This window comes from Rhineura floridana, chromosome 19 (genome assembly GCF_030035675.1).
Source record: "Rhineura floridana isolate rRhiFlo1 chromosome 19, rRhiFlo1.hap2, whole genome shotgun sequence".
Taxonomy (NCBI): domain Eukaryota; kingdom Metazoa; phylum Chordata; class Lepidosauria; order Squamata; family Rhineuridae; genus Rhineura; species Rhineura floridana.
In genome coordinates, this window is record NC_084498.1 from 18,851,486 (window position 1) to 18,868,150 (window position 16,665).

A 16,665-nucleotide genomic window follows, 5' to 3' on the forward strand; every position below is an offset into this window, starting at 1 on the left:
CTATTGCATTTGTATACCGCCCCATAGCCGAAGCTCTCTGGGCAGTTTACAGGGTTGAGGTTTAGTCATAGTTGCTTTTCAGTTTTAACCACGAGTGGGGAACCTCTGGCCCTCCAGAAGTTGCTGAATAATTAATAATAATTTATATCGGTCCTAAAGGAGCCCAGGGCAGCAAACATTTCAACAAAACAATTTCATGACAACAAAAAGAAAAGCATTGTGAAAACAGTTTAAGGCATTCTACAAAACAATTACAGTTAAAAACATGCTAAAACATAGTTAGAGTTACAACTCCCATCAGGGCTATCAAGCATGGCTGATGGGAGTTGCAGTTCAGCAACATCTGGAGGGCCAAAGGTTCCCCACCCTTGCTCTTAACTGATGATCGCTATGAGAAGTGCAACATATGCTTAAAACGTACATGTGCATTGTTTAATTTTGCAGAAAGCAGAACGCCATAGAGTTGATAGTGGCACGTAGAGTCCAAATTATGATCAAATTATGGCAGTGTGCCTCTGAATGCCAGCTGCTGGGGATCTCAGGCGGGGAGAGTCCTTGGTGCACTCAGGTCCTGCTTGCGTGTTGCACTCAGGTCCTGCCTTTAGGCTTCCCATGGGCCTCTGGTTGGCCACTGTAGAACAGGATAAACCTGCCAGTGGCTTCTAGTCACAATGGCTATGTTCTGCCTCCGCTGTCGGAAGCAGTAGGCCCCTGAATATCAGTTGCTGGGAATCGCAAGTGGCAAGACTGCTCTTGCACTCAGGTTCTGCTTGCGGACTTCCCATAGGCATCTGGTTGGCCGATGTGAAAACAGGGTGCTGGATCATGAGTCTGATCCAGCAGGGCTCTCCTTACGTGCTTATGACCTGCACACGTTATGATCTTTACATGGCAAATCATTTTATTGGTAGCAATTGCATTTTTCTTTTCCCCCTTAGATTGCAGGGGCGCAGGAATATGGGATTACTAGTGACGATCTCTTCTGGCTGAAAAAGTCTCCTGGGAAAACGTAAGTGTCAAAGGTGGAGATCTCCGACCTGAGTGATAACCCTTCTTCCCTGGAATGTGGGAAACTTGCCATGTTACTAGCCTTGTGTTTTCCAGAAGGAAATAAAAGGCTGCTAATCTCAAGTAAGCTGGCGCTTTTGCAGAACGTTGCTTTGACAATTAGGGGCAGTTCCCCTTATTTTTTGCCTTTTTTAAAAAATAAGGTGTTACTCAATGCTAGTCCTACTCAGAGTAGGCCAACTGAAGTTAACAGGCATGACTAACGTGGGTTCATTCATTTCAACAGGTCTGTTTTGAGTAGGACTAGCACTGAATACAACCCATATTCTCTTATTCTTTTGTATGTTAATAAAACAGGATGTATCAAGAAAAGGTCAACAGTAAGCTGATGCTGTGAAATAAGCAGTAGTAATAACATTGGTAATTTCACATCCCCATTTTATAGATTGCTCTTTGAGCAGTTGCTGGCATCAGCCACAAGACAGCAGCAAACACGTAGAATACCGAGCTGTCAGCTATTCAGGTTTCTATAATCCTTGAGTCTCCATTGGGGTGGGGAGAAATTCAGTTCGGTTCACGTTTAAAAGACGAACTTGCCTAATTTGCACGTTCTGAAAGAAGACGCGAAACCGAAACTCTGGCATCCTTCGAAATTCATGCTTCTCCAAAGCTTGCAATTCAGTTCTCCAGCCAAGTCACGTGTACAAAAATGCGTAGATTCCAGCAACGTGTGCATTAGCGAAAATAACAAACATGCATTATATTCGGGAAAAGTGCTTTGCAAAAATGTGTATATTGGGCAAAATTGCATACAGTTCAGTTCGCTTTGTTGTTGACGTTACTCCATGGCAGGGTTTAAAAATACTTCAAAGCTGCTGAAGTTCTAGGGGGAAACTGGTCATTTTCTCAATTTGGTTGGTTTTGCCGGCAGCTCGTCTGGCTTTGGAAGACACCTGGAGATGGTGCAGGGCTCCCGTTTACCTGTCCCCATGCTGCTTGAACTGTGCAAAGTTCCTGACTCGGCTTTAAAATCCTTTATTCTTAAGATGTTTTAAAATGCCTGTAGGGTTTGTGTTTGCTGCCCACGGCTCCTTCTGGGAGGGAGGGTAGAATATAGTATGGTATAGTAAAGTAAAGTATGGTATAGTATAGTAATTTATTTATTTATTATTTAATTTGTATCCCACCCTTCCTCCCAGCAGGAGCCCAGGGCGGCAAACAAAGTGCTAAAAACACTTTAAAACATCATAAAAACAGGTCTTAAAATACATTAAGACAAAACAGCGCTAAAAACATTTTAAAAAAAACACTAAAAATGGGTTAAGAACATTATTAAAAAAACATATTAAGCAATTCTAACACAGACTGGGATAGGTCTCAACCTAAAAGCCTTGTATAGTATAGTATAGTATAGTATAGTATAGTATAGTATAGTATAGTAAACCAGAGCTGGGAGGGGGCATAGAATGGTGTGTCCGGAACCCTGAGGGTCCCACATTAGAATTGAGAGTGTCTGTCCCCAAATCTCAGGCAGAACCCTTTCCAAGTTCTGCGACCTGAGCTACCAAGGATTGATCCTGGGACCTCTTGCATACAAAGCATGTGCTCTCTACCACCGGGCTATGGGCTCGTTCCCCAAGGCAGCCACTTGTACTGCTTATGCCAGGGGTAGCCAACGTGGTGCCCTCCAGGTGTTGTTGGGCTCCAACTCTCATCAGCCCTAGCCAGCATGGCCAACCGTCAGGGTTGCTGGGAGTCAGAGTCCAGCAACATCTGGAGGGCCACAGGTTCCCCATCCCTGCGAGTTGTAGGAATTTAAAACCCTCTCCGCATTTCTCATGACCGGTTCATTAGCTCTTCAGAAACATCTCCTCTACTGTGCTAACATTTTCACCCACATGAGAAGAAAAGGTCACTTTGCATATCGAGCAAAAGCGATTCACCAAAGTTCTAGAAAGTAGGCACTGTTCAGCGTCTGGCCTTTTTGTTATTGTTGGGTGTTGAAAGCATCGGGTTGCATCCAGTGCTGGTCTTACTCAGAGTAGACCGATTAAAACTGATGGACAAGACGAACTTGGGTACCATAATTCCAGGGGGTCTGCTCTGATTAGGGGTAGCATTGGGGTAGCTTTGAAAAGCGGAGGTGCTAAATCTTTAGTGCCTTGCAGTATACCAGTCACCCCTTGGATTTTTAGAGTGATTTATGCGAGGAAATTGTGTGTGTGTGTTTAAAAAAAAAAAACGCGCTAAATGCAAGGTTTATCCCGGGGAGATATTTCTCTGAAAAGGCGGCTTTTGTCCAGTGGCTGTTAGTGCAAGTTGTAACAGTGTAATATGGGAGTCTCTGTGTTTATACATTGCATTCCTAAGCTTTAGTCAAAATAAGCCTTGAGGGCTACAGTAGCATTTCTGCACATTATCAGCCTGTGTTGCGTTAGACGGAGGAGAGAGTTGTTGCATTCGGTGACATTTGTTTCTGTCAAATGGATTTCCCTTGTGAATGTTCCCATGATTCAGTTTCATGCCTTGACCAAAAAAGAAAGAAAGAAATATCTCAGAGTCACCCAGTAAGTTTCATGCTTCAGCGATGATTTGAACCCAGGCCTCCCCAGTTCTAGCCACTCCACCGTGCTGTGTCTAGCTGTGGCGTGAAAGAAGCATGCTGGGACTAGAGAGACCTTCAGTCTGATCCAGTGAGTTAAGGAGGAAGCCAGGCCATAATATGTCTCCCTATTTCTACATCAGCAGTTCCCAACCTGTGAACCACCACAAGTCGTCCGCAAGCTCCATTCAGGTGGTCCGTGGCGTGTCTGTGGATTTGTGGTTGAAGACTGGAGATGGCACATCCGTCGCATTCAATATTCATATTGATTTTTAGTTGTAATTTGATTGCTTCTTTTATTTCTCACAATTTTGGGGGGCGTTTCGGTTTGAATTCTAGGGAATTACAATGGCTACAACAGGCAGAAAAATCATTCAGTGGTCCGCCAAGACCCTCAGCCATTTCCAAGTGGTCTGCCAGGGGTGGTGGAGTTTGCGAACCATTGTTCTACCTGTTCTCTTTTTTGCGTGGTATATTCAGGCTCGTGTGCTTCCACCTGCAGTCAGAAGTGGAAACACCCCAGAGATGAGGTTGACTACTGCAGCACAAACTCGGTTTCCCTCCAGGCATCCCTTTGAGTGTGCATTCATGATGGTTTGTGCTCATAATGGGGTCAGGGCGGTCATGTGCAATCCTGCGTTCAATACTATTTGCACCTGCAAAAGTTTCAGGTTGGACACACTCCTTTCTTTTCAATCAGTGCGCATCCGGTCACTTCCTCCTAAACGGTAACTTTTTGATCCCACAAATGTTCCACTGCGTTTCCCCCCCCACCCCGTTTGGTTATGCAATAGGTGCAAGAGTGCCCCTCCAGACAGCAATAATGCTATAACGTTGGATAGCATCGCAGAACAACTACTAAAACTACCTGAGTCAGGAATAAACCTACAGTGTGTGAGGGTCCAGACAGAAGTACAAAAAAGGATAAAGACCCACAAATTGCACAAAAATACACAAAAGGTTCTGTGTTGATCTCAGTGATAATAACATGGACTGCCTTCAAGTTGATCCCGACTTATGGCGACCCTATGAATAGGGTTTTCATGGTAAGCGGTATTCAGACGGGGTTTACCATTGCCTCTCTCTGAGGCTGAGAGGCAGTGACTGGCCCAGGGTCACCCAGGGAGCTTCACGGCTGTGTGGGGATTTGAACCCTGGTCTCCCAAGTCATAGTCCAACACCTTAACCATTACGCCACACTGGCTCTCGATAGTAACATAAAGGTACAAAAATAAAGTTTATAAGGTAGTCATAAATTACGGCACACTAGTAAATACAAATCCGTTTCGACTGGATGCCTTCCTCAGATCTCATTACAAATGTACTGTCCTTTGGCAGGAGTGATAATAACTTCTTTTGCAAGGGTAGAATTCCTCTTATGATTGATGTACGCAGCTGTTTCCATGTGGTGATTTGTTTTGCAATGTTCAATCGCTATAGCAATTAATGTACAAAACTGCTTCCAACAGATGGTTTCTGGCTGTACGTGCGAGTTATCGCATTACTAAGTTATTCTTGTAACAAACTTGTAACAACTAATATGAATAAAAAAACGTACCCAGGGAGTTATAAACAGGAATATCTTTCAGACACTCTAAGAAAAAGGCTTACTGCAACCATACAACAACTGTACAGTAGGGCTCCGCTTTTTGGCACCCCGCTTTTCGGCGTTCCGCTAATACTTGGCCCCTGAAGCTCCCCGCGCTACAGCTGATCATGCGATCAGCTGTAGTGCGGGAAGCTCTAGCCGCCACGCTCCAGTTGACAGCGATCAGCTGTAGCGCTCAATCAGCTGTACTGTACAGCTGATTGCCAGTTATGTCCCACTTTACGGTGGGTTTCGCTTTTCGGTGGGGGCCTGGAATTTAACCTGCCGTATAAGTAGGGCCCTGCTGTAGAATCTTTTAAAGGTACACAATTCTTAATAGGAAACAGGCGTTATAGATATGAAGACAAGTCACATTTCTCGCTGAAACAATGAGGACTGGCTGGATTTGATGTAAACATCCAAAAAGCTTCACATTTACATAATACCAAATGAGTTCCATACAGAACCTTTTGGGTGTGTTTCGTGGGTCTTTTGGCACTTATTTTGAGCCAGGTCATTGGTCCATCTAGCTCAGTATTGTCTACACTGACTGGCAGCAGCTCTCCAGGGTTTCATTGGGGATTGAACTTGGGACCTTCTGCATGCAAAGCAAATGCTCTGCTACTGAGCAACGTCCCTTCCCCTCCTCCTGTTTTACTTGCGTTTGAAACCGCTTCCCTGCCCTCTCTCTCCGACTCTCGCCCCCACAACTGCCCTCTTAAGATTCTTTGGCCAACACCTCCCAATCGATCCTTTCTCTCCTCAAGACTGGCTCCACCTCCCAGTCCCTGGGGAGTCCCTTCAAAGCATGGCACAACGTTCCTCAAACGCCAGTAAATATTGGCCCGGCATTCTAGAGTGCAACCTTCTGAGAATGTCAACTCTCTCCCCTTTGGCAGACGAGGCCCTACAAAGTCCTGGATGAGGTCCTGCAAAGGACACTAACCTCTGCGACATTGAACAGGGCGCCTTGCAGCTTCACTGTGCATGGCATGCTGGGCTCATTTGCATTGGCTGGCGTTCTTACCTGTGGCAGGACACATCTGTCAATGAAAAGCCTTAGGAGATACTTCTTGGTGCTTACTTTACAATGGCTTCCCCCAAAGAATCGTGGGAACTGTAGTTTGTTAAATGTGCTGAGTGTTGTTAGGAGATCCACTATTCCCTTCACGGAGCTGCAATTCCCAGAGTTCCCTCGGAAGAGGGATTGATTGTAAAACCACTCTGGAAATTGTAGCTCTGTGAGGGGGATAGGGGTCTCCTAATGACTCTCAGCGTCCCTTACCCAACTACACTTTCCATGATTCTTTGGGGGAAGCCATGACTGTTTAAAGTGGCATAATAATGCTTTAAATGTAAGGTGCAGATGTGGCCTTAAAAATATAAATTAAGATAGTCCATATGCCCAATAGGTGCCCAGATGAGATTGGATATAACTAAACTTTCAAGTGTAGAAAGGGCAGTGAGATCTGAGTTGTAGCTGTTGGATGTTTATCCTTCCAGTCTTGCAGTCTAAGTCTCTGCAACCCTAAGGGCTCACAGAGTCCACTTCTCCATCCGCTAGTCCGCACGCAAACAGGGATATTGTTTAAGAGTGCATGAACATCCGCAAAGCGTCACGCTCTTGTCTGTCTCCATTGTGCAAGCCAAATCTCAAGTCTGATCCTCCTGAGCCCCGTCTATTCTCAGAGCCAAAGCGTGGCTTACGAGAGCTGGACAGTTTGCAAGCCTGCCCTGTCTGTGCGAGATTCGTAAGACAATAACTCCGGGCACATTCCTGTCACTCTGCCTCTCGCGGCAGAGTGCAGGGCTGATGTCTCTCTACAGGGCACCCTCAGCATTATTTTAAGAGCCTGCTTTTCTGTTTTCTTTTCTTTTTTTGGAGATGGAATTATATTATTATTAGTACCTCTTAGGGATTAGGTTTGACATTGGTATTATGCGCTCTAGCATTGCATTATCCCTTTGAAAGGGCCAAGGAGCTGGACCACCCACATCTCGGTTTGCCTTGCTGAGGAATTGTCGTCTTAATGTACAATATTTGTGCATTCTTTCCGTCTCTCTCTCCCTATCTCTCTCTAAGTTAAGGTGGAAGAATTCTGTCCACAAATTAGCCCTATTAAATATTTTTTGCTGCATTTGAGGTTTTTCCCCCTGGTTTCTTGCAAATTTTCGTAAGGAACGTCCACATCACCACCACAAAAGAACACTGTCTCCATAATTTTTTTAAAATTGCTTTTGGAGTGAAAGGGTTTAGATTTTTCTGTTGTGAAAACCTTGGTTGGTGAACTGCTTATTTCCGTTCTGATGGGGGTGGGGACCAAAAGGAAGAACATATAAGACAGCACCCTTCAGCTGATTGATCAGTTAGATCAGGGGTTCCCAAACCGTGGTCTGTGGACCACTCTATTCACGTGGTCCTGAAATATTCACATTGATTTTTCATGGCATTTTTATTGCTTCTTATATTGTATTTTATGCAATTACATTCTGAATTCTGTGGAATTCAGATTGTAATACAATAGATTACAATATCTAAGAATTAAAAGGAGGAGTAAAAATGCAATTAAGAGTTATACAGCCTCTAGCACAGTGTATTACAATGGCTACAACAGGCAGAAAAAATGATTCAGTCATCTACCAAGACCCTCAGCGATGTTCAAGTCATCCGTTGGGGGGGGGGTTGGAATTGATTAAAAAGAAACATAGAAACACCCTAGGAAGCTGCCTTATACCAAGTCATCGGTCCGTTTAGCTCAGTATTTATACTCGTTAGGATTTCAGAAACGGATCACTCCCAACCCTATTCAGAGATGCCAGGGATTGAACTTGGGACCTTCTGCATGCAAAAGAGTTGTTCTGCCACTGAGCTACGGCCCTTCCTGTATTGTTCTATGCCTTCAAGTCGATTTTGGATATATTCATAGGGTTTTCATGGTAAGAGGTCTTCAGAGGTAGTTTACCATTGCCTTCCTCTAAGCCAGCCTTTCCCAACCGGTGTGCCTCCAGATGTTGTTGGCCCACAACTCCCATCAGCCTCAGCCATTGGAAATGGTGACTGAGGATGATGGGAGTTGTGGTCCAACAACATCTGGAGGCACACTGGTTGGGAAGGGCTGCTTAAGCCTACGGCACCCGGTATTCCCAGGCGGTCTCCCATCCAAGTACTAACCAGGCCTAACCCTGCTTCGCTTCCGAGCTCAGACGAGATCGGGCATGTTCGGGGCACTGTGGCCATCCCTTTCTGTATATAATCAGCTAAAAAGACATACCTGAGTAATTGGACCATGTGTTTTGGTTTTTAAATGACGGTGATGATTTTTAGTGCAAGGTCTAATCAAAGTGGCAGGTGTCCCCTCCTGTGGGAAAATGAATGGGGGGGATACCTCTTCTTCAGAGGGGGTGCCTGCTATGACATGTGTCCAAACAATCTAAATATCAAGAAAGTCTTGCTTCCCCCCCGCCCCCTTTCAAATGGATTATTTTGCAATACAGATCCCTCCCCATAATGGTGATGGCTGGGTGAATCTGCCCATATCGGTTTCTTATCTTTCCAGTCTTAAGTTCAGCTCTTCACATTTCCACATCTGTTTGCAATTTTTTTTAAAGTCTTCATGAAAAGTCAGAAGCATTTTAGTTTCTCCTCGTATACATGTTTGTATGCAATTTTGCTTAGCGGTCACATTTTTGCAAAGCGGCTTTCCCCAATATCATACCCTTTTGTATTTTGTTTTCATTAATACATACATATTTATGCACACTCTCCCCTAGGATATGCATTTTTGTATTCCATTACTTGCCTGGAGAATTTCATTGCAAAATTCGAAGAAGTGTGAATTTCGAAGGATGGATGTGTTTTGGTTTCTTATCTTGTTTCACAAAGTGCAAATAGATGACTTTGCCTTTAAAGCTGAATTGAATTCCTCCCCCAGCCATATGGCACATAGGTACCTCTCCGCTGGGGCTCTGGCATGGCAGCTGCACTCAGGCAGGCAGAAGCGTACCATCAGGGGCAGCAAATGCAAAGCCCGGAAACGTGGTGTTTTCAGAGGAGCAGGCACCATCAGATTTGGGCCTGCTGGATTCAAAGCCTTGTGGATCCCCCAAGGGGCCTGATTCCCAGCACTGGTGTGTCAAAAAAGAACGTTGTACTTGTGTCCAACAAAATCCAATTAAAGTTAACGAGCCTAATTTAGTCATGTCCATTAACTTCAGTGGGTCTACTCTTGAGTAGGGCTAGTGTTGAATTCACTAATACACACAAAAAACCCCTTTGCGGTTTAAGAACATACCTATAGCCCACAGCTATTTCTATCAAACTTTTAAAAGCGGGGAAATTGGGCGGCTACAGTGAATGCACCCGGGGAGCGGGAGACCCGACCTCCTCTCTGAGATATTGGACTGCCCTACAAAGTGGTCAAAATGCAAACACAATTTTTGGGTTGGCCTTTCAAAGTCTGGTCCATTTCCTGTGTAGCTTGGAAGGATTTGGTAATGTGCCCCATAGCATATGGTGAGTAGTGGCAATCAGCCCAAATAACAGAAACAAGATGTGCTATGCTGGTCTTGTTTTAGCAGGGAGAAAGCAACAATATGAAGACGATTGATGTAGATCAGTGTTTATCTCACTTTTGTTGTGCTACAAGAGAAAGAGGGACCCTCCAGGCGGCAATTACACAATGACATTGGCAAAGCATCATAGAACAATTCACACAGCAGAATTATGTCTGGGCTGTCCTATAAATATCTACCACTAATTGCATTGTTATTGCATCAAAGACATGTTGCAGAATATACCTGCAGTCACCCCCCAAAAAACCCACCTGTCTGGAGGGGCCATATATGTGTTTAGGATTGCAGCCTGGCAATGCAATCCTAGACCATATTTACTCAGATGTAAGTCCCACTGTGTTTAATGCAGCGTACATTCCGCTAAGTCTTTTTAGGACTGCAGCCTAAACATTTTTAAATCATTCCTTTGGAGGTACTTATTTGGCTGACGGAGGTTGTTATAGAATTTCTGGCTGTTTTAACTTTTCAAAATAGGCATGTCAGTAGTTAAGCTCTATGTATGTTTTTTTCCTTAAAAAAAATAAACTGTTTTTCCTCTATCCATACCCCCCCTGTGAAACCTGACACATGTCAAGGGCCGTGTTTTTTATGCTGGAATTTACCTGCAGTCATGCCACAGCGTTCCAAAAAATAATTTGTTTTAGTTACAACGATATGTGCAGTTTCATTCCAATTTTCTTTTCTTTCCCTTCACGTTGAACAGGTTGGTTGTTGGAGCCAGCTGTATCTTTTGTAAAAGTTGCAATGATTTGTTATCTTGCTTGACAGATTTGCCTTTTCAATAGCCCAAGTGCCACTTTCCTAGAAACTGTTGTTGAGACCCAGGATTCAAATATAGTTAGAGAGCAACTACATTGAGCTGGGGAATCTCCAGCCTGTGGGCTGGATTGAGCCAGGAAGGGTCCCTGTTTGGCCCGTAAGGCCATGTTCCCCAAACCAAGCCCACCTACCCCATCACGCAATGTTAGGTGTGGGGCAGGCAGAGAGGCAGCCGGATCAGATATGCAACTGAGTCTGCAGGGATAGGCTGGGAGACTTGAGTTCCCCGTGAGAACTCTGGGTTGAACTCGCCACCCGTCAGTTCAACACTGCCGAGTTGGCTAAGCAACCGAGTTCCCCAGGGGGAACTTGATCACTCAGCTGATCCCTGCAGAAAGCAGCTTTGCCTGCTCTATGCTTGGTGCGTTGCGGAGCATAGGGCTGGCAAAGTCCCTATGCGCCCATCAACCAGTTGTCTGGTTGACAAGTTGCTGGGGTGGAGGTTGTTAACTCATCTGCCATTCCAAAGACATCCGGTGATTGACAGGTATGTTGTTCTGCCAACCTGTCAAAAGTTGGCCCACGGGGATGGGAGACAGATAACAATTTGGTCCATGACATTGATCAGTGCATGATCAGCAGAACTTGCATGCTGTCGGGTACTAACTTCGCTTCCTCCTTGTCCCAGGGTTTTCTTGAACAAGGGAGCAAACCCTCATAAGCAATCCCCGAGAGCTTTCCTCCATATTTCACAAGGGCACCGTCTCTGGAGCCTAAAGTTGTATAGTCGAGCAGTTCTGCACCGTGCGATTCTGCTGATCACACGGCTCAGCTCTGTAGTCTCAAGTTTCTCAAAAGGGGAAGCAGAAGCTCTTCCCAGAACCTGGTGTTACTGCAATCTTATATAGGTCTACTTGGATGTATGGCCCACGGCATTCGGAAAGGCTGCTGTGTTTACAACAGCTGTGAAGAACCTTTGGCCCTCCAGATGTTGCTGAGCTCCAGTGCCCATCAGCCCCAGCAAGCATGGCCAATGGCCAGGGATTATGAGAGTTGTAGTTCAGCAACATCTGGAGGGACTAAGGTACTCCACAGTGGTCCAACGTTCAAACCCCTTGTTAAAAAAAAAAAAGGTGTATTGGAGGACAGGGGTTTTCCCTGCATACGAATAGAATCTGGCCTTTTCCCAAAAAAGCACTGTGGGGAAAACAGGTTGGAAAGAAACGGCTGTCTTGTGTCTTGCTGCTGCAGTTCCTGTTACTTTCTTCTCTCCAAACTCAAGCCGAAGTGTTTTCCTTGAGCAACAAATTCACCAGATGTGGCCCTCGAGTGTGCCGGCTTTCTCACTGGCCTCGGGCTGAACGCTACGGTCATGAGGAGGAGCATCCCGCTGCGAGGATTTGACCAGGTAGTTGCTGCTGTGGTCTGTCATTTTTCAGGTGCTCCTGGCTGTTACTAGCAGGTTGTTGCTAGGTCATTTGCCGCCTTCTGTTTGAGGGACATGGGTGTGAATGACTGTGTGTGTCGTTCCCCTGCCCCCACCCCTAGACCTGAGTTATCAGATATTAGGAAAGGTCTTCTGCTAATGGTTTATCAGGCCCGGTGCTGTCAATCATGGCAGATTGACAGGTCTTTCTCAAGGACCTCATGGTCTTTCTCAAGGTCTTTCTCAAGGACCTCGGGGAGAGGCCTTTCACCTGAGCTCTTTTTTGACCCTGGAGATGGCAGCGATTGCAACTCAGACTTTATGCCTAAAAACAGGGGTGGGGAACCTTTTTTTTTTTCTTTGAAGGACCATTGACTCATGAGAAAAAAATCATTCCGGGATGGCAGTCAGCAGAGCCAAAGTCAAGAGTGGACAGAGTTTGACTGTATAGCTCTTCCTCCCTTCCACTCCATCTCTTTGTCTCCCTATGTTACCCCCTCTCTCTGTGCCGCCCCATCTCTGAGGGCCACATGAAATAAGTCAGAGGGCCGCATGCAGCCTACAGGACACATTTCCCCATGCCAGCATGAAAAAGCTCTAGTTTTACTTCTGCATTACCAGTCCTTTCCCTTTCCAGGAAAGATGTTCCAGTGTTTAATGGGCCCACGCCCCCCTATTAAATAAATTCATTGTGATTAGAGCCTGCCTTGCAAAAAATGGGGGGGGGGAAAGTGTAGGATTGTTGTAATTAGGTTCTATTTCAGATAGAACGAAGATATCAAACCCCTGCAGATCCAAAAAGGACAAGCAAGAGTCAGTCAGGCGCAGGGGCACGGGTAGGCACACGCCGATGAGGAAATGCAGGTGTATCGAGTTTCAGATTGGAAGAAACGTCAACATTTTGCTTTTGTGTTTGCTCTTCTGCCAGTCGCAACTGATAGCATGAATGCAAAATGTTAAAAAAAAAAAAATTTTAAAGAAAAACCAACAACCAGCACTTAAATTCTTCTGTGTGGGCGTTTTGTGATCTTTCCTTTCTGTGACTACCAGATTCATCCTTTTTATATTCGACAGCTTGACTTATTGCCATCAACAGCCATGGCATCTCTTGAACAGACTTGTCAGTGGGACTGTTTACGGCTTGACAGCGGTGTGGCATGGATTCAAACCGTTGGAGGTGTCTTGTGCAAAGGCATCGTTTCCTTCTGTAAAAGGAGCCCTCCAGGATACCTGAATGAGTCACCTATATTGACAAGGCCTGTGACAGGTGCACTGGGGAGAAGGAAAGATCCTTTGTGTTATTATGGTTAGGTATTAAGGAAGGGGTTCAAAGAGCCTGGTTCTTTCTCTTTTCCTTTTTTTTGTGCCCAGTTACTCTGCGTGGCACAGTTTGGGTGCCGGGAACCAAGTTTCTGCTAGTCTCTAGTCTACGCTGCTGGCTAGGATAGGGGAAGAAATTCACATTTAAAGGCAAACCTACCAAATTTGCACTTCCTGAAACAATTCACGGACTGAAACACAGCCACCCTAAAAATTTGCAGTACTCCAAATTTTGCAATGCAGTTGTCCAGCCAAGTAATGCATCCAGGGACTCCCCACCCCTTACTTTTTGGGGAGCAGGGTCCCAACAGGGTCCCTATGTCTCCAGCATCCTATGAGCCAATCCATCACGACATGGGAGTGAGTTAGCCACGGAGAGGTATCTTCTAACATGCATCCTTGTCCTTTTCTGCTGATTGGAGCCAGTCGGAGTGAAAGGAAGTGAGTCAGTCACTAAGAAGACTCTTCTTAGTAGCGGACACTCTTCCAGTTCGCGCTGTTTGGCTCTTAGGAATGTCTGTTGTTGTGGGAAAAGAATGAACAAGGATTTAATTCTCAACCCAGCAGCAAAGAGGGGGGTATGGGAGGGGACGTGGCTGTAACTATCATGAAAGGACCCTGCACTTCTGAATTTGCCATACACTACTGTACAAGGGTAAGGTCTGCACCAAAATGCATATATTAGCGAAAGCAACTTCCAAAATTCATTTTGCTTGGGAGAGGAAATTTTATTTGAAATTGAGTGCTGTTGTGCCTTTACTGTTTGCTGTTGAACTGTGTTTGTTGAAATATGACTCGTATTTTAATGTGTATTTTTATTTTCGTTTTACATGTGATAAATTGTGGTAGCCTATGGCTTTGAGCGTGGAGAGCCAGTGTGGCGTAGTGGTTAAGGTGTTGGACTATGACCTGGGAGACCAGGGTTCGAATCCCCACACAGACATGAAGCTCCCTGGGTGAACTTGGGCCAGTCACTGCCTCTCAGCCTCAGAGGAAGGCAATGGTAAACCCCCTCTGAATACCGCTTACCATGAAAACCCTATTCATAGGGTCGCCATAAGTTGGGATTGACTTCAAGGCAATCCATTTCCATTTTCCATGGCTTTGAGCAATAAAGATTCATTTCATATTTGGCATATATAACTGAGACGTGGGCAGATGAGCTAAGTGGCCCACTGCTAACCCAGCTGTGTCTGCCTGAGTACTCGGTGAAGCACCATTCCAGGTCAGAGGGACAGGGTGTTTTAATCATCTATAAAAATTCCATCTCTCTCACCGGAAGACCAATCCGCACAGCATCTGGGTTTGAGGGTTTGTTTGTGGTGTTGGGCCAGAGAGACAGAATGGGGATGTTGTTAGTGTACCGTCCACCCCGCTGTGCCACAACCTCCCTAATCGAGGTGGCAATCTCGGATGTGGGGTTGGAGAACCCTTTCAGAGTGGTGTTGGGTGACTTCATTATCCATGCTGAGGTTGCCTCATATGGCTCAGCTCAGGACTTCCTGGCCTCCATGACAACCATCGGGCTGTCTCAATATATCAGTGGCCCAACACATGTGACTGGGCATATCCTCAACCTTGTCTATGCCACAGAGCGGATTGGTAATACTCCATTGATTGGGGGACTCCCTGTGAGTCCGTTGTTATGGACGGACTATTCCCCGATAAGAATGAATTCCTTGGTTGAATGTAGCTACCCCAATCTGCAAGGGAGGGGGACCGCTCAAGATGGTCCTCCCTCAGTGACTTATGGAATCTGATGGATTCCTGAATGCTCTGGGGGATTTTCCGGCTGACATGGCTGGTGCTCCTTTCAAGGCTCATATCTCACTGTGGAATGGTGAGATGCACAGAGGCATTTTCACAATCGCTCCTGAGTGCCCTGCCATCGCTGTGGAGCAAGTAGGTCACCTTGGTACTCTAGTGACCTCCATGTGATGAAATAGGAGAGTTGGCGGCTGGAGCACAGGTGGTGTAAATCATGGTCTGAATCTGACTGAACATGGGTGAGGTTGCACCGTCGTGCCTACCACATGGTGGTGGGGGTGAAATCCTACTTCTCTGCCACCACTGTGTCCCCAAGTAGCAAGTGACAGAGCTTTTCTGAATGGTGAATGGGTTTTTGTCAACTGGCCACAAGAGTGTTGCTGTGACACCCTCGGGAGTTCTGCTGTAACAACTCTGTGAGGCACTTTAGGGACAAAATTGTACTGAAACTCCTTTGGTCACCCTGGTTGATGACATCTGCCAGGAGAGAGAGAGGGTCTGTGTGACCCTGTTTGTTCTCCTTGATCTCTCAGTGGCATTTGACACTGTTGACTGTTGTATCCTTCTGGAACATCTCAAGAAGGTGGGGGTTGGGGGCACTTGCTTCAGTGGTTCTACTCCTACCTCTAGGGCCGTGTCCAAGAAGTAATTATGGGAGGCTACTGTTTGGCATCATAGGAGCTGTCCTGTGGTGTTCCGCAGGGTTCCTTCTTGTCCCTCATGCTATTTAACATCTACATGAAGCCACTGGGAGCTGTCATCAGGAGATTTGGAGTGTGGTGTCATCAAAATGCAGATTACACCCAGTTCTATCTCTCTGTTCCATCTGAATCAGGAGAGGGAGTTGAGGTGCTAGACTGGTGCTTGGAGGTGGTGATGGGCTGGATGTGAGCCAATAAATTCAGGCTAAATCCTGAAAAGACAGGGGTTATGTGTCCAGAGTTCTCATGTCCGGGAGATGGGGAGATGGCCTGTTCTGGATAGAGTTGCCTTCCCTTTGAAGGAGCAGGTCTGCACCTTTGAGGTTCTCCTGGAACCAACACTGTCACTGGAGGCTCAGGTGGCCTCATTGGCTACGAGTACCTTTTTCCAGCTCCGGCCAGTTCGCCAGCTTCGGCCCCATTTGGACAGAGATGACTTGGCTACAGTGCTGCATGATCTGGTAACTTCCAGACTGGATTACTGCAATGCACTGTATGTGGAGCTGCCCTTGAAAATGGCTCAGAAACTTCAGCTGGTCCAAAATGCAGCAACCAGATTACTGGCTGGGGTTCCCTTTAGAACTCATATAACCCCTCTTTTAAAACAGCTGCATTGGTTGCCAGTTCATTTCCAGGCCCAGTTCAAAGTGCTCATACTAGTGTTCAAAGCCCTAAACGACTTAGGTCCCAAATATCCGAAAGACCGCCTCCTTCCCTATAGACCCTCTTGGGTGTTGAGATCAGCAAAGGGGGCCCTTTTGGTAGTTCTGCCACATTCGGAAGCTTGCGGGGGGAGGCGACCTGGGAAAGGGCCTTCTCTGTGGTGGCCCCTAAGTTGTGGAGCTCCCTCCTGACTAAAGTGCATCTGGCAACTTCACTGTACAGTTTTAGGCAAATGCTGAAGACCCACCTCTTTACCCTG

The 16,665-nt window shown here is 46.0% G+C and overlaps 1 protein-coding gene and 1 pseudogene across 2 annotated transcripts in view; one reads left to right on the top strand and one right to left on the bottom strand.

Annotated features, from left to right (window-relative positions):
• Positions 1–16,665, top strand: part of TXNRD2 (thioredoxin reductase 2) — a 67,754-nt gene that overhangs the window by 19,957 nt on the left and 31,132 nt on the right. For both annotated transcript variants that reach the window (XM_061603366.1, XM_061603367.1), the window contains 3 exons: positions 939–1,009; positions 10,474–10,493; positions 11,846–11,937. In XM_061603366.1, the coding sequence (XP_061459350.1) occupies positions 939–1,009; positions 10,474–10,493; positions 11,846–11,937 (183 nt within the window). The remainder of the gene's footprint in view (positions 1–938; positions 1,010–10,473; positions 10,494–11,845; positions 11,938–16,665) is intronic.
• Positions 8,322–8,440, bottom strand: LOC133373618 (5S ribosomal RNA; annotated as a pseudogene).